General features: G+C 39.5%; 1 protein-coding gene across 1 annotated transcript in view; it reads right to left on the minus strand.

Moving 5' to 3' along the window:
• Window positions 1-16,516, minus strand: part of SGCD (sarcoglycan delta) — a 576,378-nt gene that overhangs the window by 207,033 nt on the left and 352,829 nt on the right. Inside the window, exon 4 of the mRNA XM_047092045.1 lies at window positions 2,717-2,818. Within this exon, the coding sequence (XP_046948001.1) occupies window positions 2,717-2,818 (102 nt within the window). The remainder of the gene's footprint in view (window positions 1-2,716; window positions 2,819-16,516) is intronic.

Below are 16,516 nucleotides of genomic sequence, written 5' to 3' on the forward strand. Positions count from 1 at the left end.
CAATTATTCTACCCATGATCTTAAAATCTGCTCTCTTGGGGCGCCTGGGTGGTTCAGTTGGTTAAGCGTCTGACTTTGGCTCAGGTCATGATCTCACAGTTCGTGAGTTGGAGCCCCACATCGGACTCTGTGCTGACAGATCAGGGACTAAAGCCTGCTTTGGATTCTGTGTCTCCCTCTCTCTTTGCCCCTTCCTGACTCACACTCTGTCTCTCAAAAATAAATAAAATAAAATAAAATAAAATAAAATAAAATAAAATAAAATAAAATAGAATAGAATAGAATAGAATAGAATAAAATAAAATAAAATAAAGTAAAGTAAAGTAAAGTAAAATATTAAATAAAACAAAATATTAAATAAAATATTAAAAACATTTAAAAAATCTGCTCTCTTGTACCATATGTTGCTTAGCCAGATCATTTATATATTTACAGAAATATCACTAATATAGAAGGCTTGGCAAGCTTTATCCTACAGGCTATTTTTTGGTGGCCCTCAAGGTAAGAACATTGTTTCATTTTCAAAGAGTTGTAAAGAAGAAAAAAAACCAGAAGTCTAAAATATTTAAATATCTGGCCCTTTACAAATAAAGAGGTCATCACCAGTAGAAGGAAATCATAAGTCAAAACTAGTGACTTAAAAAGTTTAATCCAGAATAAGAAGATTGGCGCACACACACACACACACACACACACACACACACACTGAAATATTATGCAGCCATAAAAAGAATGAGATCATGCCATTTGTGATAACATAGATGGACTTAAGAGGGTATTCTGCTTAGTGAGCTAAGTCAGATGAGAAAGACAAATACCATATGATTTCACTCAGATGTGAAATCTGAAAAAAAACAAATGATTAAACAAACTAACAAAAAACCAAATCATACCTATAAATACGGAGAACAACTCCGTTTGCCAGAAAGCCGGTGAGTCGGGATGGGCAAAATGAGTGAAAGGGATTAGAAGATACAGGCTTCCAGTTATGGAATGAGTAAGCCACAGGAATAAAAAAAACAGCATAAACAATATAGTCAATGATATTATAATAATGTTGTACAGTGTCAGATGGTAGATACACTTGTTCTGATCATAGAGTAATATATAAGCTTGTTGAATCACTTTTTTTAACCTGAAACTAATAGAACATTGTGCCAACAATACTCAAAACAAGGTTAATACAGGTAAGATTAATCTAAAGTACAACTAGTAACTCAAAAGATGATTTAACCAACTTGCCAGGCTGGGAGAAATAAATACAGATCGAAGCAATGCTTCTAAGAGTGATTTCTTAAATGCTGGAAATTGACTATTTCCATTCAGTTCAACATGGAATCATCACTCAGCCCTCCTTATTATAATCTTATCTCATGATTCCTTCTAGGATGTAATTTCTTCAAAGATGAGAGATACTATAAATATAGTACTCTTTGTACTTTAGTGCTAACTCAGTGTGCTATGAGTTCCAGTTAAATTTTATAATCACTGATTGGGTTGCTGAAGTGATTTTCTCTTTTTGATAATTTTAACATCACGACTCCCTCCGTTTTACTAGGCACACAAGGAAGTAAACTTATTGGTAATTCAGTAGTTGCATCCAGTTTAACAGAATTCAGTAGTTTAGACAGCATTCAGATAAAAGTACCCACTGCATAAAGTTGCTGAATTTCATTAATTATGCCCATTGATGCACGCCATGCAAATAACGCTTTGGGGAGCTTTCACATTACTCTTTGTTTGCAGGTGGGCATGAACCAATCCCAGAAGAGCAAATGCATTAACAATCCTTTTCAGACAGCAAATTCCACCACCCCACCAAAAAGACGAACACAGAAACAAAGCCAAAGAAACAACCGAGAAGAAAAAAACACTCAAAAGCAAAAATTAATTCTGATCGTATTGCTTAATAAAAGCAAACCAGAAATCACTTCTATCGTGACAAAAATAACAGATGAGAGAAAAAGCTTAAGTAGGAGACTCTGGTTAATAGAAACATTTTGGAATTCGATTTCCTGCACTGGAGTCCCTGGTCTACTACTTCGTAAGTGTGTGGCTTTGAACACAGTACCTCACTCAGGCTCAATTCTTTAATCTATAAAATTGAGGCGACAATAATTGCCAACCCTATGGACAAATCTGTGGATTAAATTAGGTAATGGTAATGCCTGCAAAGCAGCAAAGTACATGGAACAGAGAGCATTAATACCAGATTAATACCAGACCAGAGTAATTAGTACCATTTCAGAGCATGGTTGCTGATTACCGAATTGATTCTAACCAACCTTGGCTACCTTGTCCAAATTCTTAATGAAAAACAAAACTCTAGTTCTTTAGTTCTGTGTTTCTAAAGATAGTATCTAAAGCACTTGGCAATTAAAAAATGATAGCAATACTTTTGGGATTTGTATAGTATCTAGAGCACATCCACATTTATTTTCTTGGCTTATTTGCAGCAGAATCTAGAAAAGTTCATTAACAGAGGTTATTACCCTCTTTTTGGCAGGAATAGAGAAAGGCTTGGAGAGGTCATCATCATCGTTTACGGTACCACAGCAGTGCTTATGCTTGAGGCTTCAGATATGAGCATATCTCACTACCTATATTACCATTCCTTCCCATAATCCTCTATACTCTGCTGATGGCTGATGATAAATTTACCTAGATCTAGAGTCAAGAAAAATAACCATTCCTTTTTCCTGCAGCAGAAACTTACTGGTCGGGACTGGATTTCTTTGGCGTAGAGAGGTTGCAAGAATTCGGAGTCTCCTTCTAGTTTTAGACCTTTGTCTGTGATTCTCAAGTTCCCCATTCCATCCTGAAATAGAGCACAGAGATAACATAGAAAATGCAATTAGCCAATATTTCGAAAAAACCTCAGGCTTTCAAAAACGGAAACAAAGTTATTGCCCCCTTTGTTTTGAGAGGGTGAAATGAGAGGAGGTCCAATAAAACACTAGGAAGTATTGTTCAATGCAATTATGCATATTACCCTCTTTGCTCACTTATTCTGAGAAAATTCTATTCCAAGCAATCTGTAATGCCCCCTAGTCATTTACTAGCACAGATGAAGGAAGCCCTTTTGCTAGGAAGTGCAGAAAGAAGGGAGCCAGGAGGTGAGTGGGATAGAAGAAAAAGATAATTCCCCAGGTTAAAGAAAAAGGTCCAGTTTCCAAAACTTTATGCAGAAATTGTTAACTGGTAGCCTCATGGTCAAATCCAGTTTCTGGACACGGTATGTTTTTCTCACAAAATATTTAAGAAGTCAAATTAGTTACCAACATTTTTACCAATATTTTGTTATGGAGATATTAAAATGTATACAAAAATAGAAAGTGTAAATAGCACACACCTGTGTACCTGTCATTTGTCTTCAACAATGATCCATTTATGGCTATCATTACTTTACCCACCACACTCATTTCATTTGGTTAAATATAACCATCACTACCACCATCACAACAAAAAATAAATAAAATCATTAATATCATTTAATGCTCAGTGTCAATGTTCAAATTTCATTCATTTAAATTTTCTCTCCTTACATTTGCTTATTTGGATCCAGTTCCCTGCTGTAATTAGTTGGTACATGAAATACTAGATCATCTCCTGAAAGTCTCCTGAGTCAGTCAGTTTCTCTCTCACATCCATACACATATACATACTTTATTCGATAAAGAAAACATATCATTTTTGTGATAGCATTGCCCAGAGTTTACATTTTGTTGAGCATTCCATAATTTCACACAATGTGTTCTTCTGTCTCCTGTATTACCTATAAACTGGTAGTTAGATCAAGAGGCTTGAGAACTCAGTTTTATAGGAAGAACACATTCTAAGAAATGGAATATATTAGTATTCTATTGCTACTATCACAAATAACCATGAACTCAGTGGCTTAAAACAACACAAATTCATTATCTTACAGTTTTGTACATGTCTGATTCAGGACTCAAAGGGCAAAAATCAAGGTGCCAGCAGGCCTGTTGCACCCCTTCCTGGAGGTTTTAAGGGAGAATCCAGTTCTTGACTTTTTCTAGGCTCTTGAGGCTGCCCACACTCCTGGGCTCATGGCCTCTTTCATCTTCAAAGTTCACATTGACTGGATGACTCTGACAATGAATCTTCCACCTCCCTCTTCCACTTTTAAAGATCCTTGCAATTTCACTGAGCACACCTAGATAATTCAGGACAATCTCTTCATTTTAAAGTCATCTGATTAGCAACCATAATTCTATCCATAATGTTAATTCTCTTTTGCCATGCAATGTGACATATTCAGGGGTTTTGAGATGGGGACAATGACATCTTTGAACTGGAGGGTATTTTTCTAATACATGCTCTGTCAGGAGACATACAATGTCTTCCACGGTGATGTCATCAGCCACTGGTGATCTTTGCCCAGAGGATCTATTACTTCACTAGAGATTTCAAATTGGTGATAAACTAATTCTATTATTTCTTAATTTATTAGTTGGGGTATTCTATCAGGAAAAGTGCATTTCATCAACTGTTACCCTAAATTATGGTTTACAAAAACCTGAAAGGTGCTTGATTTTTCCTCCTTTATTTATTGATGCTCAAAATATTGGTCACCTAGTATCCTCCAAGATAACCAATGAGTGCTTTTTTCTTTTCTAAGAATCATTATGGACATTTTTTACTTGCGTCATTCCAGTGTAGTTTTTATTGCTATTGAAGTTCTAACTGTGCTACCCTTGCTCAGCAGGAACCTCTTCAAGTTGGTGTCTAGTCATTTTAATATGACCCAGTAGTCTTTGATGGACCTTATGCTTCTGGTATGACAAAATGATCTAGAGTTATTTCACAGAACATCCTGTCCCAGGCCTGGAACCAGTCATTTCTACTAAGAACACCTGTGGCAGCTTTTTGTAGTAAGTAGTAATTAGAAACCACAAACTGAGAGCTTCGGGTGCTCATTGCTACTGGGTTGATCCTTGTTTCTGTGGACAGAGCTGGAGAATAAGTTCTGAATGTTGTTTTTTTTTAATAGAATAAACTACGAATTCTCATTAAACTTCAATTCAAATTTAGGACTTGAATGTTTCCATTGAATCTCATAGATCTGACAATGTTATTACCTTTCTTTCAAACCAAAAATCTGTGTTCTCAGTAACAAGAAAATGATTACTCATTTGATTTAACCCACAATATACAGTCACTACTATTCTAACATTATGATTAAGCAGAGCAATTTAAAATTTGTCTTAAAACAACTCTACAGCACATCCTACTAGGAAGGTACGGTCAAATGGCTGGATTTCAAAACCACTTGAAACAATTCCATTATGTATAGTTAGGTTATGCCACCAACCTGCTGTCTGGTAAGGTTTAATCATTTCATTCCCCACCATCTTTCAATTTTTCATGAATGTTTTAAGGTTCAATTTTGTATTATAGTTCTGTGAACTGTTAGGTGGCACCAAAGTCAAGTCTACAAAACAAGATGTATTCAAAGAAGTCTAGCTTCTTTCCTTGTCCTTCCACCATGTTTCCTTTTTTCCAAATAAGTGTGGGTGTGTATCTGTATCACTCAGTGTTCTCCAGGGAAACAGAACGAACACACACACACACACACACATACACACACTCATTTTAAAGAGCTGGCTTTAGCAATTGTGGAGGCTGACAAGTTTCAATATCTGCAGTTAGCAAGCCAGAGACCCATTTTAATAAAACAATATACACATACATATATAAAAACACATACACACACACACATACTTTTTAAAAATTTATTCCTACATTTTCCCAAACACATGTGAAAACTGAAAGATTTAAATAAAAATTCCAGGTTTTCAGCTTCCTGTGAAGCTGGAAGCCTTGGGAAACCTGAGCCTGCCTTCTCTCATAGTCACCACTGGCTGGAAGTGAGTAGCTGACCTAGGCTATGCTAGGGACCATATACTCTTCAGTTTGCCAGTTCACACCCAGCTTATTTCACTAAGTTACATTTTCTCAGATTCCTCAAGTTCCTCTTGAGTCTACCATTTCTTCTCTCTGGCACTGCCACATGGTCTGTCCATCAATATATTCAGGACAGACACCACATTGGGGGGTATTGAATGACCATGTGGGAAATGGGCACTTTTCCCCATCCCTCCTTCATAATGGCACTTCAGCCTGTGGATGAGAACAGATTTTTCAGGTCAATATTGTCCTTTCATGGATAGCATGCCATCTGTATATTTCTATTTTTGGTACTTGCGGGGACAGCTCTGCCAAAAGGGTCCCAGACTGGGCATTCAAACCCAGTGTGAGAAGCAATGGGCTGAGGGTATGTTCATATCACACTAGCAGCAGGTAGAATCCACAATCAAAGAAAAAAAAAGAAAAAGTTAACACCTACCCAATCCCCACCCCCCAAAGTATATGTCAATTATCTTGTTTTGGTTTATACTTGATGATTTTTGTTAGTTGGAGAAACAGACCTTTTCATAGAAACACATACTAAACCTGACATCTATAAACCAACTAAACTGGTTTGTTTGTGTGATGTGTGTTAGATAAGAACGGCTAAACATTCTTATATAGAAAATTATATTTGGGGTAATTAGCAAGCCTATTTAGATAAAATCTATCTCCCTCCCCTCTTATTAAAGTGTATAGATCTGCCATTCTTAATATTTAGTGGTAACTTACTATGTGCTTATTACTATACTCTGTGTTTTCCACGCTTTATTTCATTTTTATGAATTTCTACTGAAAACTACCATGTTTCTTCATGAATTTAATCATAAGGAAATAAAACTATAAATGCAAAATTATTTGGCTATTTGTTGAGTTGCTCATCACCTTGCCAGTTATGAGAAAAAAAATTAAAACTTAAAGACTACCCAAAAGCTTCACTGTTAATGAAGAGCCTGATGCAGGGCTCAAACTCATGAACCTGGGTTGAAATGAATAGTTGGTCGCTCGACAAACTAAGCCACCCAGGCGCTGCTGCATAATCCATTATTAATGAAATAATAACTCAATAAAGAAATATATGTGCATTTTTACCATTTTTATATAACTATATATAAATATTCATACAGATACACACATACAATCATATGTGCACATAGGACAAATTCTCGAAGAAATTTCATAGGGGAAAAATTCTAGAGAGAAATATACTTAAATGTTAATAACGAAAATCTTTACATGCCTAAGATATGAGTGTTTTATTTTTCTCTTTTTGCTTGTCTGTAGTGTGTCATTTTCTATAAATAGCAATTGTAATGAGAAAACCTGTTATAAAATAGTTATGTTCTCATTGATTTATTTACAAAATAGTACGTTGCTTTTTTTTATTTATTTATTTATTTATTTTTTCAACGTTTATTTATTTTTTTGGGACAGAGAGAGACAGAGCATGAACAGGGGAGGGGCAGAGAGAGAGGGAGACACAGAATCGGAAACAGGCTCCAGGCTCTGAGCCATCAGCCCAGAGCCCGACGCGGGGCTCGAACTCACGGACCGCGAGATCGTGACCTGGCTGAAGTCGGACGCTTAACCGACTGCGCCACCCAGGCGCCCCCTGGAGCCTGTTTCCGATTCTGTGTCTCCCTCTCTCTCTGCCTCTCCCCCGTTCATGCTCTGTCTCTCTCTGTCCCAAAAAAATAAATAAACGTTGAAAAAAAAATTAAAAAAAAAAATAAATAAAAAGTAACATGTGTCAATAATCCATGTCATATACTAAGTGCTATACACATCATCTCATGCCATCTTCTTAATGATCCTATGATATAGTCTTTATTTTCCTTATTTTACAGGTGAAAAAATATACTGATCCATAACTTGCTCATAATTGCACAGCTAGTTAATTACAGGATCAGGAATTTGAACCCAAGTCTTTCCAGTTCAGACTATATGCTCTTATTCATTATTCTAACCTCATCTAATGTTTGCAAAAGTAATATATGTAAGTATCTGCTGGATTGCATTCTGCCATTTTGATTTTCACTTACTTGGTGAGAGCGCTCGGTGATGGTACAGAGGCCCCTCTCCAACTGCAAGAATAATGCCATCTGTTCTTATGGTCAAACACCTCTCTTCTCTCTTTCCGGGGTCCAGAATTTCTTTATTATAACCCAACTATTTTCCATGCCAAGGAGCATAAGCAAAATGAATCATCTGCTATTTCTGGAAAGACTGCTGTGTACATAATCGTGTGCTGCAAACCATGGGGAGTCAGAAAAAAAGAAGGCCTCTCTTTATCCTTCCTCAGAGACAGTTTATAATACAGGTGGCACACAGCCAGAGTGAAGGAGAAGCCAGATGACCAACATCTGAGAAATGCTCATGTCATCCAACAGGCGATGGATTCCTTTGCAACAGTAATTTGACATTTACTTCAATACCTCTTTTGGTAGGAAACTTAACATAAACTTGCCAGATCTCTACCATTTCATTCAGTTATCAGTTCTTCCTATTTTTGTGAATCATCACTTCATTTTTCCAGTCTTCATCCCAATCCCTAGGTCTGCCTAAAGTATTAGTGGGAAAGGTCTACAAGTAGTATAATTTTTTGTTATTGGCGCCTATATTCTAAATATAATACAAATTAGAGTGTCCAATTACATATGTTCCCACATTAGAATCTTCTTTATGGCTTTGGAACAATTAGACTGGATTGATACACATCAAAACAACTTGAGAATAGCCTTATTTAAAACATTTCACCTTTAACTGCAGACATAAGAAGCTATCAGTATTATTAAGATAGGAGCTTTAGGTCAGTTTTAAAGCAAAATTTCCCTCCCAGTAAGATGCAAAAGAGGCACTTAGATGGAAGATTCACAGTCATTTCAAAAGTAATTAGGAGGAAACAGAGCTTTATGTCCCCCTGTTCAAATGGTAAAACTTCAATATTCTTAAAGGCAAGCATAAAAATTCTAGCAGCCAGAAAGCTGGGCTCCACAGGGCCAGATCTGTCCAGTTAGTGGTCCTAAAGTCTATAAAGCATGCTCAAAACAAAAGTGGGGGGTCAGGATCCCACTGTCATCCCAGTTGGGGCAGGGCTTCTCCTGTCCTATATATTGCAGTACACCACTGTCTACCCACATGCCTGGCACACAGGGCTTTTCACACGTACATGAGGAAATCTCAGTATTCTCTCAAATTTAGAATGGCCTCCATGTAAGGTGTTTTGAGGGAAAGAGGGGTTGGGGGTGGGGATGGGAGCAGAGGTGGGTACAATCCAGAGACTCTCCCTTTGGGCTGGTCCAAGAATGATGACGTTTGTTCTTTTTTATGCGGTCGACACTGGTTGGTTGTTTCAAATGGACAGTTTTCTACAAAATGAGTACAGAATAAATAAAGAGATTTCCGAGGGGCAGGACAATGGACTGAAATATTAATTTGTTTCTTTCTTCCCAGCTCTCACGCTGACCCTGGCCACTTTCACTGCCATTTCAAATAGGTTCCTAGGCTTTGTAATTATGAGGCTTAGAGATTTTGAGAGCAAAGGAGCATAGGCAGCCTGAAAGCAGTGGGGTTTCTTATCTTTTGTGAAAGGTAACTCTCACTGAATGGACTATGTTAGGAAGGGAGGTGAGAAAGAGAGGTTTTCCAAAGGGGGGGTGGGTGGTGGACAAGAGATTTGTCAAGGCCATGAATTCTAGAGGCCACTGTCTCTAGGGTCTCCAGGAGGGGATACGACCTTAGAAGGAAGTGGTTGTGGGGTTCCAGCTTCCCCAAAGTCTCCTTTCCACAGCAATGACAGAGGTCCCCTTCCCAGACTTAAAAGGACGACATGCTTGGGACCATGGTTCTCTCAGTCACTGCCAATGAAAGACAGTCACCGGTGTCCCCAGAGGCCTTCCCACTGGTGCTGGCAAATTTGAGACACTGCGGTGTCCTCAAATTCCTGAGATGTGAAACGCTCTGCTGCCTTTTGTGGGGAGGGGGGGGGGTTGGGAATTAGTCTTATGTTGATTTAAAGATCTTGCTATTTCTTGCTCTTCTGATTTTCCTTCTGCATTAGCATCAAACAAGTTTTTAATTCCTTCAGCATATTTCCAAGCTGGAAGTACTGTCAAGTTCTATTTTAGGAATCAAGTTGCAAGCCTATCTCCTGCTGAGCAATTTTAATGGCAGGCATTACTTGGTTTTGTTGAAGGGTGGACCATTTTTATCTATACACAAGTTGCTTCAGAATGTAAGCTTTATGAGGGGCGGGAGTTTTGTTCACTGTAGTCTCAATTCTTTTTTTTTATGTTTATTTATTTTTGAAAGAGAGAGAGAGAAAGTGCAAGTATGAGGGGCACAGAGAGAGGGAAACAGGGAATCCCAAGCTGGCTCCTGCTGTCAGCGCAGAGCCTGACATGGGACTCCATCTCAAGAACCATGAGATCATGACCTGAGCCAAAAATCAAGAGTCAGATACTCAACCGACTGAGCCACCCAGGTACCCCTATAGTCTCAATTCTTAAAATAATGCTTGGCTCAGCAAATATTTGTTTGATGACAGAATTTCTTCCTTCTAAAGGGTGCATTTTGAAGAGCACTGTGGCGATTACAAAATGTTAAAACCTAGGCTTATCTCTTGAGCAGAGCCCAATAGATCAGAACATACATTCTCAACAAAGGTGATAGTGTCCCCAGTGGGTGAAATTTGGTGACTGGAGGGAGTTAAGAAAAATCTTAGTTTTTTTATGTATAAAGCACGAATCATGACTAGGTATAGAGTACATATATAGTATATGTGTAGTGTTAAAAATTCATGAGTGGGGGACAATTAGGGAAAAATATATCTAAAAATGTTCTGGGGGAGAGGAGGCAATAAAAAAAAGATTGATAAATATTGAATCAGTGTGTCAGAGATATGGAGACTGCTCTAATTTTTCCCCTTTAATCTATCTATAAATGGTCACTTCTGCCATTCACGTATTGAACCATCTTCTTTGGAGTTCCTCAGCCTGTAAAATGTGACAGAACAGAGCAGCACAGGTAAGGAGAAACTCCTTAATGTAATATTTAACACCGTCTTCATCTGGCACCTGCACACTTCTCCAGCCTTGTCTCCTGCCAGGCTCCCTTCTCTTCGGCACAAAATACGCTAGCAATTTCTCCCAACTCTTCCCCTTTTCAAGTCTTTGCATATGTCCTTCCTTGGGCAGTAATGCTCTTTCTAACCCTTCTGGCCCTCTCCCCAGTCCTTTGGTTCTTGTTAGATGTCTTTTCCTGGTCTGGGGTCCCTGTCTGAGGTCTCCTCATATCCTGTGCACATCTCCATTAGAGCATTTATCGCATGGCACTACAGCGATCCATTTCCATCTATGTCCTGCCTTGCCAGACTTCAATGTTCTTTGAGATGAGAAATACTGTGTCACTCGCTATTCAATCCCCATGGCCCAGCACACACTATCTAAATACGTGACTGTGAGAGCAAAAGAGAAATAGGTTAACCCAGGGATGGTTCAGAAAGCATGAATACAAACAAATATAAAACTGTAATGTCAAAGCTACCGTTTCCATATGCATTAGACAAAGCACCCTATTGACATTATCTCCATTAATCCTTACTGGCAGTAGGCACGGTTCACCCATTGCACAGTTGAGGGAACTGTTGCTCAGACATGCTGACACACCCTAACTCGAAAACAAAAGTCCTTCATCACCATACTCCATGTGGCACTGCTAAGCTCTTAGTGGGTGCCCAGCCCTGTGCTAGAAGCCAAGTGAGGAGACATGTAGATAGAGTCTCTCCCTTCTAGGAGCTTCTAGACTAAAGGAAATACATGTGAGTGACGTACGTGATGGCAAGGATGTAGATGCACAGGAACTCTCACATACCACTAACAGGAACACAACATGGGGCAAAACTTTGGAAAAAGGTTTGACTGTTAAAAAGTTAAAGCTGGAATTACCATATGACCCAGAAATTCCACTCTTAGCTACTTGCCAAAGATAAGTGAAAATGTATGTTCGCACAAAGACCCGCATGCAAACGTTCGCTGGAGTAAGATTCACAATAACCAAAAGGTGGAAACAACTCTAATATCTATTAAGTGATGAAGAGATAGAAAAAATATTCTCTAGCTGTGCAATGGGATACATTTCAGCAATAAAAAAGATTAAATGCTGGTATGTCCAACACGGATGGACCTCAAAAACATGCTAAGTTTTTGGCCTCAGACACAAGAGACCATGTATTGTATGACTGTGTTCATATACGATATCCAGTGAAGTAAACTGATGCAGAAAGTAGATGAGTGGTCGTCTGGGATTGGCAGTAAAGTGTTACCAGAAACAGGCTAGATGAATTTATTGGGGTCACATAAATTCTCCAAAATCAGATTGTAGTGACAGATGCATAACTGAGTAAATTTATTAAAAGTCATTGAAACATTCAGTGTAAGCTTTGAGGCGCCTGGGTGGCTCAGTCAGTTAAGCATCTGACTTCAGCTCAGGTCATGATCTCATGGTTAATGGGTTCGAGCCCCACATCGGGCTCTGTGCTGAAAGCTCAGAGCCTGGAGCCTGCTTCAGATTCTGTGTCTCCCTCTCTCTCTCTGCTTCTTCCCTGCTCATGCTCTGTCTGTCTGTCTCTCTCTCAAAAACAAATAAACATTAAACTTTTTTTAAGTCATTGAAACATATATTTAAAAGAGGGAATCTTATAGTACGAAATTTAACAAGTTTTTTTTTTTAAGGAGTAACAGACATCTAATAATGTTCACAGAAAAGAGGAATCCGGTTTCAGAGACACAGTATTATGTGCTCTGGAATTCCCCAAATCAGCAAAGAGAACCGGTTTAGAGATGCGTGCCAGGGGAAGGACATAGGAGGTTAGAGAGAGTGCCAGTAAGAGAAAACCCTATTATGTGCCTATACCTGGTATGGAGTTACTAAAGGAACAGGGTGGCAAGTGTCGGTCATCAAGGACCAAGGTGAGGGTGGGAGGAGTAGCAAGAAGGAAGACAGAGCTGAATTAGACATAGGACGTGAGTCTGTAGTCAAGGCAATCACATTGTGAGCTAGGCTATGGTGGTAATTGGTGGTCTTCTTTTCCAGGGAGCATTAAAAATATCAGTGCTTGATGAGTAACACAACAGCAAGAGAGAGGCCCAGATGACCGCTCAGTGTCTAGGTCAGAGCTTCTGATCCTTTGTTTGAAATGCTACAGAATCTCAAATGCATCCGTATTCCTTTTCTTTTACCACTGATGTCAATTTATCTTGTAGTTTTTCTTTCTTTTCCATACTACTGCAAAGTTACCACAAAGCTAAAAGTTCATAGATTGGTTAGAACAGTGTGTGTGTGTGTGTGCGTGTGTGTGTGTGTGTGTGTGTGAGAGAGAGAGAGAGAGAGAGAGAGAGAGAGAGAGAAGGAGAGAGAGAGAGAGAGAAAGAGAAGTATAGAGGGGCAGAGAGGAGAGAGAGGGAGAAAGAAAAGAATGAGAATGAGGAGCAGGAGGAGGAGGGAAGAAAAAAGAGGAGACAGAGACAAAGTGGGGGTATAAGACACACACAGCTGCCAAATTGCTTTGGTGCCTCAGTGGGTCAGAAATTGTGATTCCTCACTTATGTTTTATAACATTTCATAAAGTTGCTTTTAATGATTTATAGATCCAAGGCCATGATATCTGAAGCATTCTATATTTCCTGGTTGACAGTAGTAATGTATGGATGGACATTCTTTGCTGTATACTTTCCTGGGGGTGAGTTAATCAGCCAAAGAGGAGGGTTACACACACACACACACACACACACACACACACACACACACACACCTATCTAACTATCTATCTATCCATGAGCCTAATTCTCTTTATTTTCAAATTGCTTTATACCTACTTGTCCTTCAGGGCATACCTATTAGTTTCTTTAGGAAATCTTCCCTGATTCTCTTAAATCCTTTAGAAGCAACCTTTCTTCAGTAACTGGAACACACAGACAGAGACAGATAGATACACAGAGCATTTCAGTAAGGCTAAGAATACGAATTCTGCAATCAGTATCACGGGTTAAGTGTTAGTTCTTCCACTTAACTTTCTATATCTCACTCTTCCTTATATAAATACTTTGATAACCAAGGTAATTATATCTTCTAAACTGAGGATTAAATCAGACAATCCACGTGCATCAGTCAGAAGAAGTTAAGTTGTACCATGATAAAAACAACAAAATGCTCAGTGGCTTCAAACAACAAAGATTCATTTCTCACCCAAGTTATATGTCCACGGAAGCATAACAGCAGAGTCAGCCAGGGATATCAGAGGATAGAGCAGCCATGATTTTGAAAATTGTGCTGCTCTCTGACTTTGGGCACATGCAGGGTTATATTTCCCCACCCATGTATGGTGCTTTGGCCCTGAGATTTGTTGTAGCTTGTGAAATGTGAGCATAAGTCAATTCAGAGCAGATGCTGTAACAGCCAGGGCATGCCTGACCATGCTTTGCGCTTTCTTCTCTTTATTCATTCTCTCTCTCTCTCTCTCTCTCTCTCTCCCTCTCCCTCTCCCTCTCCCTCTCCCTCTCCCTCTCCCTCTCCCTCTCCCTCTCCCTCTCTCGACTGAAAGCTTCTAGCAGGCAACGGCAGTATTTTAGCTGTATTTTTATCCCCAATCACCTGTAAGAACCCTTACGCTGAGTAGATAGACAGTAAATTTTGACTGACCGGATGAAAAGTCCTCTGGCAACCATAAAGAACCATGAGTATGGCTCGCAAATGAAGTCAGGCCTGGCTGAAAAGTCAACAATCCCAAGGTACCATCTATCCAGACCAGTACTGTGCTGGGTGGCCACCCAGGCAAACAGATCACCATGGGGATTGAGGTATACCTCTAGATATCAAAGATTATTGTGCAAGACTGTTTGCAAGGAAATGTAAGTACATCTCATGGAATCATAAGAGTATAGCACTTGGGTGCTGGCCTTGACCCTTCTGCTAGGTCTTAATGCAAACTTGGACAAGCCTGGCCAGTCTGAGCCTATTTCGTCCTATGTCATCGTGGCTAGTTGGACAGCATAAACATTAAAGTCTCTTCCACCTAAAAAAGTCCTGTATTATGAGGCCCAGGAAATGGGATGCTCTCTGGACGACAACAAATCACAGCTGTCATTGGGAACTGGTGCCCACAAATCCGAGGAGCTGCAATTAGGGCGTCTTATGTGACTTGAAGTTTTGCCAAGGAAATTCTTGCAAAAACTCTCGCAAATTACTCCGGATGCACACCCAGATTTGGGGAGGATTTAGGCATGAACACCACTGCCAGCACGTTGTTCTGAAACAGAAACTTGTAAGCAACCTTTAAAAAGAGACCTCGGTGGAGAACTTATCGATCGTTTGAAGGGAAGAAAATGAGAGATGGATAATAAAGTACAAGTTGCTACATCCCCTGTCCCAGGTGAAATATGTGAGCTTATGAATCCTGAGCTATTGTTGATAAAGGAGGGGACTCATTTATCTTAAGCAGACACAGAAAGGAAAATAAGTGAAGTATGATTAGGCCTATGCCAAGTGTTCAGATTAAATTCCCGCCGTGGCAATCCTTGCTGCGCAGGGAGCGCTCCCCACCAGTAAAGCCCGATTAAGACGTTGGCCTGAGTGATATTAAAAATGCACGCTGTGAAAATCCCTCTCAAAATAGATTCTTTCACCGGGGTATACACCCCGAGGGAGCTACCTGTCCTGCCTGCTCTCTGTTTCATTAGGAAAAGTTGTCAGTTGTACACGACAGTGTCTTTTATGAGACTTCAAGTTACAGCTTCAAAGGACCCAGGGCCTTTTTGATACTTGTGAGAAAGGTTTTGAGGACAAGTTCAGAAAAAAAGAAGGCTAGTCCTTGTACCCCCGGCACTGGAGCTGTCTTACCTATTAATTTGGCCCTTCTGTTCAAGTTTTGATGTCCAAATTGGCCTTCCAAAGGATGGTATCACATGCACTCTCCGTCTTTCAGATGTGTCACCAATTTCCACAATTACTTTTAGCCTTAAACTAACAAGCAAAAGTAGTCTTCCAGAGGTGATGTCTGTTGCCGCTTCCCTGGTGTGTACCCCTAAGGCTAATATTCTTCCCACATTTCATGCATGTATTCTCAAAAGAGTATAGCAACTGAACACAGCACCCTTGGAAAACTGAAGCCTTGGAAAATCCTGTCTGCTCAGAGAATAAAGGAATGCATCTGTCTCTTATTACTGGAGCATTAGCCAGTCAGAACCATGAAATTCTGTGAAGAAGGAGGCAGTGCAAGAGGGTAGAGGGTGAGGAGGGAGGGTGGGTGCACTTTTGACAGGGGGTTGAAGAAGTTGCCTCTGAACAGAAACCCAGATGAAGCTAGGGAGTCAGCCATGGGAAGATCCAAGGAGAGGGGGATGGGTGTGGCCCATTTGAGGAACACAAAGAAGTCCAATGTGACTGCAGTGGTGTCGCATTTACCTCTACATAAGATAGAGGACAGTACGAGATGAATTCAGACAGGTGGGAAGCGACCAGATCAACAGAACATCTTGGAGAAGATGTTTTCAAAAGTCTGATCTTTGTTTTATACCCATTTTATGTCAAT

Source organism: Lynx rufus, unplaced genomic scaffold (genome assembly GCF_022079265.1).
Source record: "Lynx rufus isolate CCGP_SWC_20201006 ecotype Redwood Valley unplaced genomic scaffold, mLynRuf1.p SCAF_1, whole genome shotgun sequence".
In the NCBI taxonomy this organism is placed as follows: domain Eukaryota; kingdom Metazoa; phylum Chordata; class Mammalia; order Carnivora; family Felidae; genus Lynx; species Lynx rufus.